At 34.8% G+C, this 19,365-nt stretch overlaps 1 protein-coding gene across 1 annotated transcript in view; it reads left to right on the top strand.

The window, feature by feature from the left end:
* LOC129753691 (uncharacterized) overlaps positions 1-19,027 on the top strand; it is a 116,059-nt gene extending 97,032 nt beyond the window's left edge. Inside the window, exon 3 of the mRNA XM_055749537.1 lies at positions 18,633-19,027. Within this exon, the coding sequence (XP_055605512.1) occupies positions 18,633-19,027 (395 nt within the window). The remainder of the gene's footprint in view (positions 1-18,632) is intronic.
* The last annotated feature ends 338 nt before the right edge of the window (positions 19,028-19,365 follow it).

The raw sequence follows: 19,365 nt of genomic DNA, 5'->3' as shown, positions 1-19,365 counted from the left end.
TCTTAACAAAATTTGCCTGAAATTTTTGTTTCACAAAACGTGTGTCTATGGATGAGTGCAAAGATTTGTATTCACTCAAAATTCAGCCTTTACTTCAATCATGAGTTCTCAATATTTCAACGCCATTGGCATAAGATGTGAAAGCCAGTGGCGATGATTTGATTTGAGACCGCCATTTCCTTGTTTCAAACCACAGGCAAACAACCTTAGACCAAGCTGCCCGGCTGTGCTTTTTTTTATGATCGGCGTGGCAGAAAAACTTTGAAAAATAACCCTCATTCTCCATCTGGCTCAGGTGGTACACTGGTTAAGCTGTCGGATGGGCAAAATGAAGGTAGAAAATTGGTGTGAGTTCGATTCTTTCCAACGGAATTTTTTTTCATTGTTCATGGGATGAATCATACAATAAGATGAAAATCCTGTAAAATATTATTCTTGTTTCGCTGGAATGTTTGTATGTAGTGGTCCTGAATCATTTTGCCCAAGAGCTCGATTCTTTATGCTAATGACGGGATAGCATATCACAGGGGGGCCAGCGAACCGGGAAAACCGGGAAATAACCCGGAATTGAAAATTGTACCGGAAAAACCGGGAAATAACCGGGAATTTGACCGGGAATTAGCCGGGAAAAAATCTTATGTAGTGCAAATCAATTTTTTAATACAAAACCTTCGTATAGAAAAGGTTGAAGTTAATCAAGAGTAAATTTTTATTGAAAATTTGACGTAGACGTTGATTGTATTTCTTTAATGAAAATACGTAATGGTAAAATTTTATGCGTGTTTCCATTCTTTTTTTTCGCTTTTCCACCGACTGTTAGAAATTAAAGTCCGAATTGTTCGAATTTATAATTTCAGAATCCAAATATTGGATTTAGAATTGATATAGAAAAATTTGATTTGAAATTTAGGCTCAGTATGATATTTGAAATTTAGATTCTGATTACAGATTTGAATCAGAACTTAGAATAAAGAAGGTCGAATTAAGTTCTCTGTCTTAAGACTTTAATCATGTATTCAGAAGTTCTGCTGAAAATGCATATGAATTTTTAAAAGATTCTGGTATCAGTTTGAGATTTCATGTTTTGAAATCGAACTCAAAATAAAATTTCAAAATGTGAAAATATAACTAAGCTTGAGATTTTAAATTCAGACTCATTATCTGGATTTAACATACTCATTTTAGAACAGAAATAAAACCAAAACTATCTAGTTTCATAGTAATTTAAATCCATTATTTACTAACCAGTACACAGTAGATACTATGAATTCAGTAATAATTATTCAAATAACATTCGAAATCGTATATCCATATTCAGAATAAAAAAAAACAATATTCATGCAATTAATTTTAATCCAATATTCTAAGTTTAAATCTTAGGGTTAGAATTAAAAATTTAAACTCAAAGTTCGAATTGCCATTGGTATTTCAGAATTTGAGTTCAACTTTTCAAGTCCGAGTTTAAAAGTTTAATACATTTCCAGCACAAAATAAGCTTGTTCATTTATCTAAATATACTAATTTTTCTGAATTATTTAAAAATTAAGAATTCTAAAAAAAAAGTATCACCTGTATCATCAAATATTCGGCAAAATATATCAGTTTCAGCCTTTTTGGTGTGGCAGCTTTCATTTTAAGGCATAAATATGGGCTTTTCGTTCCTAACGAAACATTTGCATTATCGTTTAATTATTTTCACGAAACAATCCAACCTTAAATGTCTCGGAATATATATTTTTAAATTTAAATATTTCAGAAACCTTTTAACCCCAAAGTTGGTTTATTAAAAACTTTACTTTTTTTTTCAAATTTTCATCGTTTCCTTTAACCTTCCAAAGTCGTTCGGGTCAATATGACCCGAAGCGCACATTCAAATCATCATAACTCTTCGAGAAAAAATCGCAAAAATTTGATTTTAAAAACCTCCCTGGGGAATCACGAAATACACAATCTGTAGTACCAGGCAACTTCCTGTGACCACCGGAAGTGCTCCCTCAAAAAAATCCGTAATTAGGCTGTTCGGGTCTATATGACCCGAGAGTTTGCGTAAGTTCCCCTGGCCGCAAATATTGACCGATTTCGATGAATTTTAATTCATTGTATAGATAATTTATTCTAGTTTCTCAATATTGAAAAATAAAGTCGAAATATTTTACGAAATCACCAGTAGCTGATTCTGAATGAAAAAAGTCCCGAAAAAGAACTCTTTTTAGAATGCCTATAACTTGAGACAGGTTCCAAATATTGCGCTGATTTTATAATATTTGGAATTGATAAGAATAAATCTATCCATGGATGTATAAATTTTTGGTGGTCCAAAGGAAGTTTTGGCCGCTATCCCAAAACTTCCGGTAGAAAAAATTCTTACTTCAGAAAAGTCACCCAATTTTGGCTTTGCATTGCTGTATCTCGGTTACCAATGGATCGATTCTCTAAATTCAAATTTTAGTTTTTTTTCGTTAACTTTATTATTATTTTCGTAGAACATAGTTGGTTCCTGAAAAAATCTCAGTTGTTCAGTATATGGTAATGAAACTCACATCTTTTTTGTCATTTTTCAAACTCCCCCTCGTGTCGGTGGGTTTACGCGATTTTGTTAGCGTGATTTCTCTATAATTTGAACTCAAATTGGTCACTTTTTATATACCTAGAGATTCATTAGAATCTCCTCTTTCGATTGACATACATTTTGTGTGGTGTTTTGAAAATTTGTAGCAACGTTTTTTTAATTTACTGAAAGCTGCCAGATTTCAACCAGTTTGGTCCACGTTTTCAACAGGTTGGTGTACAAATCTCGCACCCCTCACGTAGCCGCGGGAGAAACAAATCCTTCAGCTCTCTTTTTGTCGCTCACCAAATCTACCACCCAACCCAGCAGCAGGAGGAACTGCCGTCTCGCCGCGTGGTTTGTTGATTGGTTGTGCTGATGCTGATGCCTTTTTTGCGTAGTAAATGTTTTGATTTTAAAATAGTGAAAGATTATTTTTCCAAATAGAAATAAGCTTCTTGTATCTTTTTAGATATTTTATCATTAGAATTCTTCAGTGATACATTTGTTTTGAATGTTATCATGATTCTTTTCTGAATTTCCTGAATTTTAGAATTCTTCAGTGATACATTTGTTTTGAATTTTATCATGATTCTTTTCTTTTATTTCAAGCAGTGTCTACTGCAGGAGACACAAAATCTATGATTCAAGTAACAAATATTCTGAAATTTTATTCAGAAACTTTAATCAGAAATCGGAATTTGAATCGGAATCTGAAATTAGAGTCTGAAATTTGAAATTGAATCTGAATCTGAAATCGAAATCTGAATCTGAAATCTGAATCTGAAATCTAAATCTGAAATCTGAATCTGAAATCTGAATCTGAAATCTGAATCTGAAATCTGAATCTGAAATCTGAATCTGAAATCTGAATCTGAAATCTGAATCTGAAATCTGAATCTGAAATCTGAATCTGAAATCTGAATCTGAATCTGAAATCTGAAATCTGAATCTGAGATCTGAATCTGAATCTGAAATCTGAATCTGAAATCGGATCTTGAAATTTAAATCTGATATCTGAATCTGAAATCTGAAATCTGCAATCTGAAATCTGCAATCTGAAATCTGTAATCTGAAATCATGGACGTGAACTTTAGAAATGTTGCCCATCCATTAAAATATTAAATCAAAAAAGATTCAAGCAATTCCTACAACAATAAAGCATTCATTTCGTTATCAGCATCAGCACAATCAGTCAACAAACCACGCGGCGAAACGGCAGTTCCTCCTGCTGCTGGATTGGGTGGTAGATTTGGTGAGCGACAAAAAGAGAGCTGAAGGATTTGTTTCTCCCGCGGCTACGTGAGGGGTGCGAGATTTGTACACCAACCTGTTGAAAACGTGGACCAAACTGGTTGAAATCTGGCAGCTTTCAGTAAATTAAAAAAACGTTGCTACAAATTTTCAAAACACCACACAAAATGTATGTCAATCGAAAGAGGAGATTCTAATGAATCTCTAGGTATATAAAAAGTGACCAATTTGAGTTCAAATTTTAGAGAAATCACGCTAACAAAATCGCGAAAACCCACCGACACGAGGGGGAGTTTGAAAAATGACAAAAAAGATGTGAGTTTCATTACCATATACTGAACAACTGAGATTTTTCAGGAACCAACTATGTTCTACGAAAATAATAATAAAGTTAACGAAAAAAAAACTAAAATTTGAATTTAGAGAATCGATCCATTGGTAACCGAGATACAGCAATGCAAAGCCAAAATTGGGTGACTTTTTTGAAGTAAGAATTTTTTCTACCGGAAGTTTCGGGGTAGCGGCCAAAACTTCCTTTGGACCACCAAAAATTTATACATCCATGGATAGATTTATTCTTGGCAATTCCAAATATTATAAAATCAGCGCAATATTTGGAACCTGTCTCAAGTTATAGGCATTCTAAAAATAGCTCTTTTTCGAGACTTTTTTCATTCGGAATCAGCTACTGGTGATTTCGTAAAATATTTCGACTTTATTTTTCAATATTGAGAAACTAGAATAAATTATCTATACAATGAATTAAAATTTATCGAAATCGGTCAATATTTGCGGCTAGGAGAACGTACGAAAACTGCAGGTCAAATTTCTCAAAAATAGATTTGTACGGAAATTTTGCGAACGGCTTTGGAAGGTTAAAAACATGTCGATCGTTTGTGATTTTTTTTTAAACAGTAACTTAATTTAATGACACCTTAGTAAAGCTTTGTTTTGCTATCAATTAAAATTATACACCAAAATATGGTATCAGTTTGGCACCTAAATAATGCCTAATTTGCCATAATGGAAAATAAAAACCTAATGATTTTTTTACCCTTTTTTTCTCAAGGATTTTAAAAAATGATGGTATCATTGTGCCATTCATACAAATAGTTTGCTGGTGAAAATGGTTTAAAATATTGATTTTGTAATTGAAAAAATGAAATCTTCTTACTTCTTGAATAAAGGATGAAATTTTGTCTAACTCAAAACATTAATTTGTTTTTTCGCTCCAAAAAAATTATTTAAATTTATCTACGAGATTCAGTCTCGTCCTAAATTTTGAAGCATAGAATCTTGAAATGGAATCAAGTCTTACCATTCTTGCTAAAATTTCCAGAGAAAATACTATTTGAGCTAACGCTTAATCCTAAACACATCCAATATTTGTGAAATATTAATATTTCATCAAGTTGACATCTTTTTGAGTGAAAATTATCAATATCCTCAACATTCACGGTGGCACAGTGTGGTATAAACTGATCCTAAACAATAATGTGATGTCTCAAATTCTTATCTGGTGTAAAATTTTATTTCTTCAATGTTTTTTATCCATACTTCTTGATGGTGTTACACATGTTTTAATTGTTGAAAAAATCAACGTTTAGGTCTCAAAAACTAAGAATTAAGGAGAAAAACTACAGCATAAACACATTCAATCGATCAGAGCTTTAAATTACTCTGCACTGCAGTGTTTGATGTTGTAATATGTTTTTCTTATTTTCATAAACTTTTGTATCGCCTTTTCGATCCATAGGCTGTTAATTTTGAGTGAAAATAAGTTTATAATAGGTTGTTATTTTTTGGGAATGTTTCTGCTCTAAGTTTAAGGGTCTGAGTAGATTAAGGTTAATTTTCGATTTTTTCAAACTCTGGGGTATTAAAAGCTTGGGTTTGGTTCAAAACTCATCCATGATTTTTTGCAGAATTTTTTAAGTAACTTTTACATAAGTTAACTTAAACTTTTAGGTTTGTATGGGAAAATTGAATACTTTGTTCTGAAAAATAAACATGATTTTAGTTTCTTATATGGTACCGAGCCTGCTAATGCGTATCTAATTAGGCAAAAAAGTTGTTAGTTGTTTAACAGGGATATGTCTTTTGGCATTGAAAAACAATAAATTCAATTGACATTACTGCTGGGTGCCTAGCGAAGTATTGCTTGAAAATTAGTCATGAAATATCGTGCTAGGCGTCAGCAGTGGTGTCAGTTTGATTGATTGTTTTTCAATGCCAAAAGTCATTCCCATATTTAATTGCTAATAACTTGTTTGCCCAACAAGCTACGAAGTTACGGTCTTCGACAAAGTTGATCAGCGGAAAAATTCTTTTAAAGAGTTTATAAATTTCAGGCTCGGTTCCATAGAAAAAAACACTTAAAAAATGTTGATTATTGACAAGAAAATAGTCGATTTTCCCATACAAACTTAATAAATAGTTGAAATTAATTCATGTCAACGTTACTTGAAAAATCTGCAACAAATCATGGATAAGTTTTGAACCAAAACGAAGTTTTTTAGGCTCTAAGGTTTGAGGAAATCAATAATGACTCTAAATCGACTTTGTCTACTGGTCCGATCCCTTTTGGGATTGTTATTTATTTTTCAAATTATTTTATGATTCTTTTCCGTTTTTACTTATTTATATATTATGCAAATGCCAATGCATTATTTCTTCGTCCTATATCCAAACTGCTGTTGCGTTCTTCTTTCCGAAATTCCAATTTGATTTTCCAAATCCAAATTCTAACCTCGTTCAATAAACACATGCTTATACGAGCCTTCGGTGTTACACCAATGCTACTCATTCAGCATGTTTGATTACAGAGCACAACCTCTTCATTTCGCTCTTGTTTGTGTTCTCATTCCACATTCTTCAAAGTTTCGATAGCTCAAAACAGTAACTTATCTTGTCAATCTTGACACGGACCGGGACATACTATAAACTGTGTAAAGTTTCAATCCGTTAAAACCGTCCACCTCCCTACATTTTGTTTGTTTTTTTTCTGCTCTTTCGACGATCTACAAAACCATCCCAAGAAGCCAAAAGAGATCATAATTATTCCACTGAATGCGCGGCGGCGGCGTTTCAATTATATGGTTGTAGAGAAAATTGTTTTAACATTGTTTTTCATTTTTGTTTCTTCAACCTTCTTCCACTGTTATTTTTTACTGTTTGTGGCACACTCTGCTGCCAGAATAAGCCACACGTCATGTTTAAGAAAAAAAAAGTAACAAGAAATAGTTTATGAAATAGCAACGACGAATCTACAATGCCATAAAATTGCGTGTTTTGGTTGCCTCGCCTGCCACCAGATGGAGCTGAAGTGAGCAGTGTGCACTCTTTTTTCCCTCCAGAAGCCAACTTACTTAGTCTGTCTTTTGGCCTGTTTAACCACATTATTGCTCCCTCGTTCTCTCTCGCATTTTGATCTTCATCTATTTTTCTGTTGAATTTGGCGTTTAGCGTTGAAAAAAAAAAGAACACTCTGTTTCAGCCGGCCTACAAACTGCAACAATTTGCGCGTGATAGTTTACGGCAACATGACATCAATTGCGAGCTCATTTTGTTTGTTGGACTGTCAAAAATTGGTCACACGATTAGTATTGTTGACATAAGCCGCCATTTGGTAGTGAATGTAATCGTGCTCCATTGTCAAGGTTCTTCGATGGAGGTGGTCTCGGAAATTAACAAAACTAATTCGTTAATTTGCAAATCTTTAGTTTATGAAAGATAAGCACAACAATAAATTAGAAAGACAAATAGTTAACTGAATTTTTTTTCAACGATAAATAGGTTGAAGTCAGAAGTTTGTTTTGATAATTTTCCCTACATTTATGTTTTTTATCATGGCACCTTTATAATTTACTATAAAACACGTTTATTTGATCGTCATTTTAATTTCAACACTTATTAACGTGTTCAGAAAAAAAATATTGAAGTAAATCCAGTCAATTTTTCAAGAATATTTGTTTGTTTTTCCAACAAATATTCAGATTGGTTCAGTTATGTATAACTAAACATTCATCCATTCCAGATTTTTTTACGGGTTGAGATTCTGAGGAATGATACTCAAAATCCAGGTACAAGTTGAATATCAGTAGATGTTTAAATACTCTTAGGAAACGCAGATTGACAATAAGTTCGAGAAACAGCTGCCGTTGTATTTTTTTTTTTAAATAAATTTGTGTATCGTGTTTAAGAATCCAATGACGCCAAAGTGTGACAAATTAGGTACGTCGGTTTTGCATTCCTTTCTTTAAATAACTTTGATGGTCAATTCATTGAAGAAAAAACAGTCTAACACCGCGTTTTTAATTTCTTGTTGTCATGATCCTAGAAAAAAAAATCTAGGTGTAAATCTTAGCTTCTAATTTCAGCTTAGTAATACACTAAGTTGATTTTTCCTAAGAATTTGCTAACTTACTTAAATATTTTGATTTTTGAATTTTTTTCTTCAACTTTATTAGGAAAAAAAATCAAATTTTTGTAGCTAAATCTTCTCTGGGAATCATGTTTTTTTTATAAGTTACAAGGTTTCAAAAAACTTTTAATTATGTACAGTTTAGTTTAGAGACAAGAGACAGGTTTTAACCAGAAGTGTTGAATTGACACCCTAGAACTCTTAAAGGTGGCTTTGTCTAGGCTTTCAGGGAGCGTCCACAAAAAAGTAATGATGGAAAATTGAAGATTGCTTAAATTCATTAGGGGTCCCAGAAGAAAAAAAAACCTTGTTTGAATGCGCCTGACAGAAGTTACAAGCCACCAAACTTCCAAAAGTGTCAAATTGACGCTTAACCTCAGATAAAGGTTTAACAACCATCGAATTTCTAAAAAAAAATTCAATGAAAAAGTTATTCTTCGAAGATGATGTTGTACATTCTTCGATTAATTAAATAGATTAAAAATTTTATAAGATGTTCCAGTACGTTGCTAAACATAAAAACAGTTGATAGAGTTCTGCTGAAACTTTCAATCGCAATCTCAGGTGCAATAGTAAAAATAAAAAATATCGCTCAAAGATAGATCTTTCTTTGCCCATAAGTTAACTACAGGGTGTTCAATAAAGAAAGACGAATACACTTTTCAAGCATTTAGTATGGTGAAGCTGTAGCAAATATTGCAAATATTTTTAAGTTTAGTTATATATTATCATCAGAAAATTTGTTTCTGACATTGAATAGTCCATTTTCATTAACCCTCCAAAGCCGTTCGGGTCAATATGACCCGAAGCGCACATTTCAAACATCTTTATCATCATTCCAATATACTGATGAACTGGTAATTTTGACAGACCAAATATGTTCTATGAAAATAATGATCAAATCAACGCCAAAAAATTAAAATTTGAGTTTTGAAAATCGGTTCATTGGGAAATGAAATACAGCTAAGCAAAGCCAAAATTGGATGTCGTTCTTTTAAAGTGAGATTTTTTTCTACCGGAAGATTAGTCATAGCGGTCAACACTTTCATTGGACCCCATCACATCTATACATTGTCGGATAGATGGATTCTTGACGATTTCAAACATTAATAAAACAGTTAAATACAGAAAAGCTATCAGAAGTTATGAGTATTTTAAAAATAAAATTGATTTTCCGGACTTTTTACTTTCTGGACCAGTTTCTGATAATGTGGTAATATTTATCAACTTTATTTTGAAATGTTGAGTAATAAGAATAAATTACCTAGACAATGAATATAATATCATCAAAATCGGTTAACATTTGCAGCCAGGAGAACGAAATCAAACTACAGTTCAAATTTCCCCGAAACGGATTTTTAGCGAACGGCTTTGGAAGGTTAAGCGATCATTTTTTATCGGCTTTTAAATATATACCCCAAGGACTGGTAAAGGCGTAAAAACTGTTTTTTACCAAATGACTGTTTCCAGTTCACCAAATACTCCAACGGTTTAATTATCATGATAATTGTTGTTGTAAACATTTTCATATAAAATCTTATTTTTTCGTATTTGGTATCAAATGTCAAAAAAGTAGCTGCGTGTCAGCTGATTTCCACCAAATAGCTCATCAAAATGGTGGATTTTCAATGGAGTTATAAAATAGAATAAAAACTTCAAATATATGCTTGTGTAACTTTGCATACAGTTGACATTGGTCATTTTTTGTGTTTTTGTGTTTTTCTGCACCTTCTCACACAAAAATACGGGTTTTTGGATATTTTGGCCTAAAACAAAAAGTCTTCAGTCATCCTGGCTGAACTCTCGGACTCTTTTGGAATAATTCGTTATATCATAAATATTGTCGAGAATAAACAAGTACAAGAAACCTATTTTGACTCCAAACTAAATCGTTATCATTCGTATGTGGGACGAAATGTCCATAGTAGAGGAACTGGCTGCTTTAGAATGGACTTCAGAAAACTCTGAAATTCGTTATAACGGTTTAAGGTAAAAATTTTCCTAAACAAATGATGTGATTGATCATTATATAAATTGCCTTCCATTCGAATAAAAAAGTTGGTATTCTGACTAGTTAATTTAAAATTATTGTGATTTTAATATGTATTCTAACTTATTGAACACCTTGTAAAATTTTAAACAGTTGCTACAAATGTCGTGTAAAAATCTTATTTCCCCAAAGAATAAATATGTTTATTAGGCTGCTCAGAATCGAGCCAAGAAAAGTATCAAACGGGTTTGGGTTCCTTTTGGGCCCATTAATAACTGTGCAAATTTTGGTGGCTCTAGGATTTGAAATGGGCTGTAGCAAAAAAAATTCTAAGTTTCAGTATGGAAAAAGTGACTATTTTGTTCAAAAAATCCTTCAGCCTCACTGTTGCACTGAACTCAAATTTTAAAAGCTGTATCCTATTTTTTGAAGATTCAAAGAACAACTTTGTTCAAGACCGTGAATCTCTGAGATGTGTCAATCAAAAGTTATGACGATTTCCAAATTGAATAATTTAATATGATATTAATTACATCTTTTCAAATGGCATCACTGGCACTGAATGTAGGAGCCATTATACGTTGGAAACTAGTTGGCGCATTTTCCCATGTGCAGAAGTGTTTTCGTGTCATTTCGTGTTTTAACATCTTTACGTCTTTCGCGACTTATATGAACTATACAGTTGGCGGACAGTCAGTGAAAGACACATCCGGTACAACTGTGATCGATGTTTACTCTTGGGCTCGAACTCATATCACAAGCCCGTAATTTCGTGTCATAGGTTGGTACGATTGTCGTTAAAGTTTGTTTAACTGGTCCTTTCGGCCGAAAATCGTTTATGATAAGTTACAAACCCCTTCCACCACGGAAAGAGGGGTTGGACAAATCGATCATTTTTCCATTGATTTTTATTAAATGTTACACACGGATATTATTATCGAATAGCAATATCATCACTCATTGTTTCAAAAGACCTCCTCCACCTCGGAAAAGGAATATGACACAAACGCATCATTATTAAAGACTCAAATGTAGTTCAATTTTTGAATAAATAAGTTACTTTTTCCAAAGAATCGTTTGGCATCATTTATGCGAAATCGAACATTTTGTCACTTATTCCCCTTTGGCTCTGAGAGCCCCATTTAAAAGTTTCATGAAGCTTAACCATAGCGATTTTTTTCTGTGCCCATTTTCGAGCAGTTTTTTTTACAATTTATTTAAATTTTGTCGCGAAGCATCAATTTTTTCTATATAAATTACGACTTTTTTTTAAATGTGAAGTTCCGTATGAAGAAATCATTCCATTGAGATGTTGAGTAAGGTTTCAAAATCATGAAAAAAATCGTAATTTTACGAATTTTTAACCAGATCTGTCAATGTTACAGTTTACATTTGGGACTCTCGAAAATTTTCACAGATTTCATAAATTATATCAATTTAATTTAGATACCTACGATAAGGTAAAATTACTCAATTTAATCAATGTTTAGCAAGATTTGCCTATGAAATTTCTGAAAGTAGCATCACACATAGCACAAGACACCAAAATTCACATTTTTCCGAGGTGCAAGAAATCTTAGAACAGGGGCGCTCCCAGGGGGCTCTCAAGGGCGCTGGATCCAAATACTCGATTAGTTTTTTGTCAGCTCTAGTTTTCGAGATAACTCAAAAATAGATAAAAAAAAATGTTATTCAAATTGTGTACTTTTTTGACAAAACTGTAAATACAAAACTTATTGACTCAGTGATCAACTTTCCAAAAGATCGCGAGTAATGTTGAATTATAAGAAAAAAGTTATGGAAGTTTTCTTTTTGTTATTTTTTTCCAAACCTGCAAAAAACAGGAATTTTGACGAAATTTTAGAGAAAAATTAAACTAAATTGAATCTTTGATATTTTTTAAACCCTAAGTCAAAGAATTTAGCAGTCTTCAATAAAGTTGTTAAATGAATTGAAATCTTGAATATCTTATACTGAAGAAGCTGTAATCTTAGTTTTAGAAATTTCTATAAATTGTAGAATTCACATGGATCAACAAACATCGACATGGACATGGACAATTTAAGATTAACATTTTACATCCATTACCGAGATGAGAATCGAACCCATGCCTCAGGTGGTCCTCCCTGCTATAGTTGCTCATCATGTTTTTGGACCACCTCAACAACTCCCCCTAAATAAGCTCTTTCTTAAATTTGGAATGCTCAAACAGTTAATTGAACATATTTCCCCAAGGCACTTAAGCCTGATTATAAATTTACTTTTGTTTTTTTATATTATTATTCAGCTTCAGTTTAGTATGATTACGGGATTACAGATAATCACAATGAAGAGTTCACGTAACCTTTGAATTGTTCTTCGATGAATATTTGCTTAGTTCTCAGCTAAAAAAATGAAGATCCCCTTTCAAAGAACTATGCATACCTTAATTTTGCATTCATTAACCAATTGTTTTTCCTCATGTTGGGGTGATGAATCCATCCGCAAAATGTTCTGAAAGGTTTTTTTTTTTTTTTTGTTTCGAAAGGTTTTCTAAACGGCGGCGTTACAAAGAAAAAATCAACTTGGCACTCTGCTAGAAAACAATGACGATGAGGACCTATCAGCGCGAAACGATAATCCCAACAACCATCCTTCCTTAATGGGCTCGAAACAATAAAAGTTAACTGCCGGGCACTGATAGATTTTAATGGTTGTTCTGAATGGTTGTCTGATATCATACCATGCCGGTTATGATTCCAAGAACTCTGCCGGGTAATTATTTTCGAGAGGGTGCGTCTGCAAAGTTTTGTCCGACCCATACTTATTTCCGGGTGTTTAATTATTCAAACAATTTTAAGTTTTTCAATAAGAAGACCTGTTGATTATTTTAGCATAAAACATTACAATTCGTTATGTTCAATATGAAAAGTTGTTCACTACAAGATCCAATAATAATTCGAAATCTTCCCCTTTTCCCATCGGATCAAACAATGTAGAACTCCTTGTTTTATTACCCACAACCAAACACTTTCGATCTGTCAATAACGGTTTGCGAAGCTGTAAATCCACGAATCTTGCTCACCAATGGTAGAAGCGAACGAAATCGGCAAAAGAAACAACACGATCGACCATAAAACATTAATTTTTGGCCACCGGGCATCGTCGAATCGAGGGTGTGAAGACGCACGTTTTGCGTCTGCAATGAACCCACGTAAAATAATGCGGTTTCCCATTGAGGAAGATGGAAGACTTTTTCTTCTGTTGCTGGTTTGGGGTTTCGCCTACACGTGTCTTTAATATTTATTGGACGATACATTACGGGAATACTAACCGAGTACATCTGAATAGAAAGTCTATGGAAGTGGCTTCCAGTACGAAAACCTTTTGAGGTTTAAGTTCCTAATCAAAGTTTGAAAGAATCGACTAAAAGACCATGGGAAAGGCTCGGGAATAGTACAAGTCTTCACAGTTTTAGTTCCAAAAAACACAGATTTTTGTACACCCGGAAGTTATTCATATTAGAAAAATATTACAAAGGCTAAAATGATGATTGCTGGGCTTGAAGCTCATTCTCAATGTACAAAACTGATTCTCTCTCTTTAAACATCAATAACGGTGCCGGCCACGTCCTAGTAGTCAATAGATAGTAGGGAAAAATAGAGAAAGGGATGAAAGATATGAAATTGCGCTTTAGGACCGAGGCTACCTCTGCATCCTGGCAAAATTATTTTGATTGGAGTGGGGGTGATAGGGATTGACTAGTGTTACGGTGAATCATGAAGATTATTTGCTCAACTCTTATTAGCTCCTATTGAGAGCTTGCAGTTGGTTAGAAGGTTTTGAAAATTGTACAAAATATTAAAAATCTGTGAAATTTGTGAGTATTCCAAAAATTCTGTGTTCTGTGACACAGATTCTGGATGAAAATTTGCTCAAAATTCTATATTTTTTACAATTTTTTTCTTTTTTGTGATTTCGGCAACCCTGATCCTTCCCGAGAGAAAATAGGTCAAAATGTACAAAAATACCAGCAAGAACTCAAAACCGATTCAGATTGAAAAAATTTCATCCAAAATTTTGAACTGAACACAATTCTGAAATCTGCATGCTATTATTGACCTTGACCTATTTCTCCCCTTTCAGAAAGAACCTCATTGATTTCCAATAGACATAAAAAAGAGACAAACTTATCTGGGAAGTACTGGATAAGTCGCATTGTATAACATGAATCAATATCCCAGTGGCAGTATTTTTCCCAAGACCATAACCATCTTTTGTTAAGGCATAACCTTGCCACCTTGGGTGCACGGTCGTACCGCAATTATGGTTAGGCTTTCAGCAACAAGGAACGAAGTATCATGTTGATTTTTCAAATCAAAATATTATCCCATAAATGTTGAGAATTACTCCTGTAAACGTTTTTTTTTTCAATTTAGTCCGGCTTTTTTTTGTCATTCGGGTCCAAACAATAACAGAATTTTATAAAATATTTTTGAATTCTGTCATAGAGTTGAATTAATTCTAAAAACTGTATCACTTTCACTGCCATTTTTTCATTATCAACTAGTGCTTCTGTAACATTTCCGGAAACTCCATGGTTTTTCCATTCCTCAACCAGTTCAGAGAAAAGTGCAATCACATGCTTCACCGTTAAAACGTTTCTTTCAAATTCTGCGAAAATTAAGAATGAGATTTGAACCAAAACGAAGCTTTTTAGACCTTGGCCCTGAAATTCATGAATGTCCCTAAATCAATTCAGTCTACAATAATCTTATACTCCTTATCTTTTCTTTTTATTATTTAAAAAATTCAATTTTTCGCCTTCGATTTCAAGAATGTAGTTTTTGTTATGAAGTTATTTTAAATGGTGTTGCATTTTTTTTCCATCAACCAAACAGATCTCCCTTCTAATCGGAAGCCGTCTTAGAAAGAACGGAACCGTACGAGGACATTCCCAATCGATCATTTTCCCAGCTAAACGATCAGATGTTTCAAATTTAAATCGCTGCACGCTGTTTTTCTTGGTGAGAGCTAGGAAACCCATCATCAGCTGCTCAGTTCAGCTCAGCCTAATCGATTTGCGCACGGAAATGGCAACTTTGAAACCAACCAGTAGTGCAGCAGCAATTGAAGCAGCCACAAGAAAAAAAAGCACTCCGAAACCCGAAACAGGGCTAACCTTTAAAAGACAATCGATTGATTATTTCCTCTCTCGTGGAGTTCCTGCTGTATAGCTTTGTAGGGTATACTTCCAAAGCAATGAGCCTCCAAGAGACAAGTAATTGCCCCATCGAAAAGTGGGTCCCCACTTATGTTTTTGTTTCTTTCAGTCATTGGAAACGAAACATGTGCGCGCGCGCCTTTAGGAACTAGATTGACAGTCTTTCGATTCATGGTTTGAGACGAGGAAACCACTCGGTACAATAGAAAACACATTGTTCCAATTTCATTTGCCCCTTCTCCTTTCCTCGATCGCTTAGCTTGGCTAATGGAGATCCCTTCTTCGTGTCTTTTCCACTTTTTCATGAGTGCATCGAAGTGTGGTTTTCACGATCGGTATCCCATTTTCTATTGGATTGGCTGTAATGACAACGATGAAGAGGACACGTTTGCAATTTTCCCAGCTGGTTGTGACCCAGAATTTCTGACATTTCAGCAACTTGGAGGATTGATGAAACGGCCTTAGGGAATCTCATTCTGAGGAAATAAATAAAAATAAAAATATAAATAAAACAAAACAAAACAAAAAACAAAAATCAATAAAAATTAAAGTTAAAAATCCTTGAAAAAGTCATAAAATTGGATCGAAACGTCAAAAAGTAAATTTTCAAATTATCTCAAATCTGTTCCAATTATCAGTTGATTAGCCGAGCCAACATTGGCTTAAGCTGCTCCAATTCAGAAGAAAATCAAAATGCACCTCTTTTTTAGATGGCTTGAAAGTTGATCCACTTTGCAATTAGCATGCATTTAGTTTAATTCATTCAATAAAGAAAAAAAAAACAGCAGACCACTCTTCTTCGTGCAGAAAAAAAAACCGATGGCAGGTACCGGCCATAATTCTACTTTGATCGTTGTTGCATAATCTGCATCGAACGTGCAAATATGTGCATTGGAGAGGGAAAATTAAATGCAAAAAAAGAAAGAAAAACAAGACAAAAAGCCCTCCGATGAAAGAAAGCTTTGAGTTAAATCCCGAAGGGAAACAACTAATTATATGCTGTTTAGCAAATGGTTGCACCCAGTCAGTGTCCATGATCATCGTCATAGTTCGTTTTTTCTCTCTCTCTTATGCTGGAGCTTTTCTTTTCTTCAATCGAACTCATCACAAGACGTCTCCATTTGTTGTTTAACTTTTTGCCTTTCCTTTCTTCCGATAATTAAAGTGATTTGCGCGAATCGCGTTTTGCACTGGTTGTTATTGAAGGTGGTTTGTGGGTTTTTGTCTTTCCTATGGATGAATATGTGTTGAACTAGTTTTTTTTCTGTCTATCTTTCTTACATTTCTTATCTTCTATGGCGCTTTTCTTCATGCGCTACTGAACATTTTGCTACCCTAACCCTCTTCCATTAGTATGTTGATTGACTTTCTGCGCTGTCGCTAAATTGGTTAAATGCATCTTGTTAAGAGGACCCTCTCATAGCTGAAGTCATGCCGATGGAATTTATTAATGGAGGGGGATTTCACTCATTTTCAAGCGGATTTGTGCCAACGTAAGAACTTAACTACACAATTAACACACGACGTATTACAGGACACGACACACGTTCTTACAAACGGAAAAAAGGATTCAAAATTACCTTTTTTGTCGACCGGTTTCGGGCTCGATGTTGCCCATCTACAGGACGATGTCCGACTGATCACACGAAGAAATTACTGGCAGGATCGTACTACGAGTGTCATAGTATTCGTCGAAGGATGGTTCCTTTTTAAATTTTTCTTTTGGTGAAGGTGAAAAGCGGCGACATAATCGGTGGGTCATCTTCATTCATTAGCGGTTTCTCTGAAGTGCTAATGAACATAGACTCCCATGCGTTCAAATGTGAGGCTTTTCTTACACATTTCTTATAGGTCACTTTTTCCCAGTTAATGGAGTGACCCATTTCCGTTGCGTGGGTAGCTACGCTAGATTCATTGGCCCTGTTGTTGTCTACAGCGTTTCTGTGTTCTTTAAGTCGAACTTTAAATTTACGACGAGTTTGGCCAATGTAAACAGCTGAGCAACTCTCACAAGGAATTTCATAAATTCCGGATCTCTCATCTTGCGGGATCTTATCCTTCAAGGAGACCAACCGATCCTTAAGGGTGTTGCCGCTCTTGTATGCTGTTTTCAGACCATTTTGAGAAAGGATTTTTGTTATCCCATTAGTTAGTTTAGGGTGGAACGGCAGGCTAACTCTATAGGGCTCTTCTTTCTCTGGCCTAAAGGTGGTGGCATCACTTCGGTACTTTTTTCTGGCATGTTTCCGGAGAATTTTGAGGACGAATTCGTTGTCAAAACCGTTCAAAAAACCCGCCTCAAGGATTTTATGCTTTTCCTCTTCAAATTCTGCCTTTTCCATTGGGATATTGTACAGGCGGTGCGCCATAGAATGGAAAGCGGCTTGTTTTTGCGCACCAAAGTGGTTGGAATCGGCTGTTATGTATCGGTCGGTTGAGGTTGGTTTCCGATATATTCCGAATTTTATGGTGTTGTCCTCTTTCCTTGAGATTAAGAGGTCAAGGAAAGGGAGTTTTCCATCAATTTCTTTCTCTACAGTAAATTTTATCGAACTGTGTTTGGAGTTTAGAAGCTCTAAAGTCTGCGTGAGATAACGCTCCTTTACCGAGGCAAGGATGTCATCGACGTAGCGCCACCAGACACGTGGGAAAAGTCTTTCTCTTTTCTCCAAATGTGTCTGGTGGCGCTACGTCGATGACATCCTTGCCTCGGTAAAGGAGCGTTATCTCACGCAGACTTTAGAGCTTCTAAACTCCAAACACAGTTCGATAAAATTTACTGTAGAGAAAGAAATTGATGGAAAACTCCCTTTCCTTGACCTCTTAATCTCAAGGAAAGAGGATAACACCATAAAATTCGGAATATATCGGAAACCAACCTCAACCGACCGATACATAACAGCCGATTCCAACCACTTTGGTGCGCAAAAACAAGCCGCTTTCCATTCTATGGCGCACCGCCTGTACAATATCCCAATGGAAAAGGCAGAATTTGAAGAGGAAAAGCATAAAATCCTTGAGGCGGGTTTTTTGAACGGTTTTGACAACGAATTCGTCCTCAAAATTCTCCGGAAACATGCCAGAAAAAAGTACCGAAGTGATGCCACCACCTTTAGGCCAGAGAAAGAAGAGCCCTATAGAGTTAGCCTGCCGTTCCACCCTAAACTAACTAATGGGATAACAAAAATCCTTTCTCAACATGGTCTGAAAACAGCATACAAGAGCGGCAACACCCTTAAGGATCGGTTGGTCTCCTTGAAGGATAAGATCCCGCAAGATGAGAGATCCGGAATTTATGAAATTCCTTGTGAGAGTTGCTCAGCTGTTTACATTGGCCAAACTCGTCGTAAATTTAAAGTTCGACTTAAAGAACACAGAAACGCTGTAGACAACAACAGGGCCAATGAATCTAGCGTAGCTACCCACGCAACGGAAATGGGTCACTCCATTAACTGGGAAAAAGTGACCTATAAGAAATGTGTAAGAAAAGCCTCACATTTGAACGCATGGGAGTCTATGTTCATTAGCACTTCAGAGAAACCGCTAATGAATGAAGATGACCCACCGATTATGTCGCCGCTTTTCACCTTCACCAAAAGAAAAATTTAAAAAGGAACCATCCTTCGACGAATACTATGGCACTCGTAGTACGATCCTGCCAGTAATTTCTTCGTGTGATCAGTCGGACATCGTCCTGTAGATGGGCAACATCGAGCCCGAAACCGGTCGACAAAAAAAGGTAATTTTGAATCCTTTTTTCCGTTTGTAAGAACGTTAAGTGTCGTGTCCTGTAATACGTCGTGTGTTAATTGTGAGGGGGATTTGTTTTTCTTTTTTCGTAGTAGAAAAGCATTTAGAAATAATAATTCAGGATACAATTGTTAGAAAAAAGTACCATACAGCGTCAAACATTCTGAAGTTTCTAGAAACAGAGTTTACAGAGTTTA

Source organism: Uranotaenia lowii, chromosome 3 (assembly GCF_029784155.1).
Source record: "Uranotaenia lowii strain MFRU-FL chromosome 3, ASM2978415v1, whole genome shotgun sequence".
NCBI classification, from domain to species: domain Eukaryota; kingdom Metazoa; phylum Arthropoda; class Insecta; order Diptera; family Culicidae; genus Uranotaenia; species Uranotaenia lowii.
Note: the sequence above shows the minus strand (reverse complement) of the source record. Positions and strands in the feature narration are given on the sequence as shown.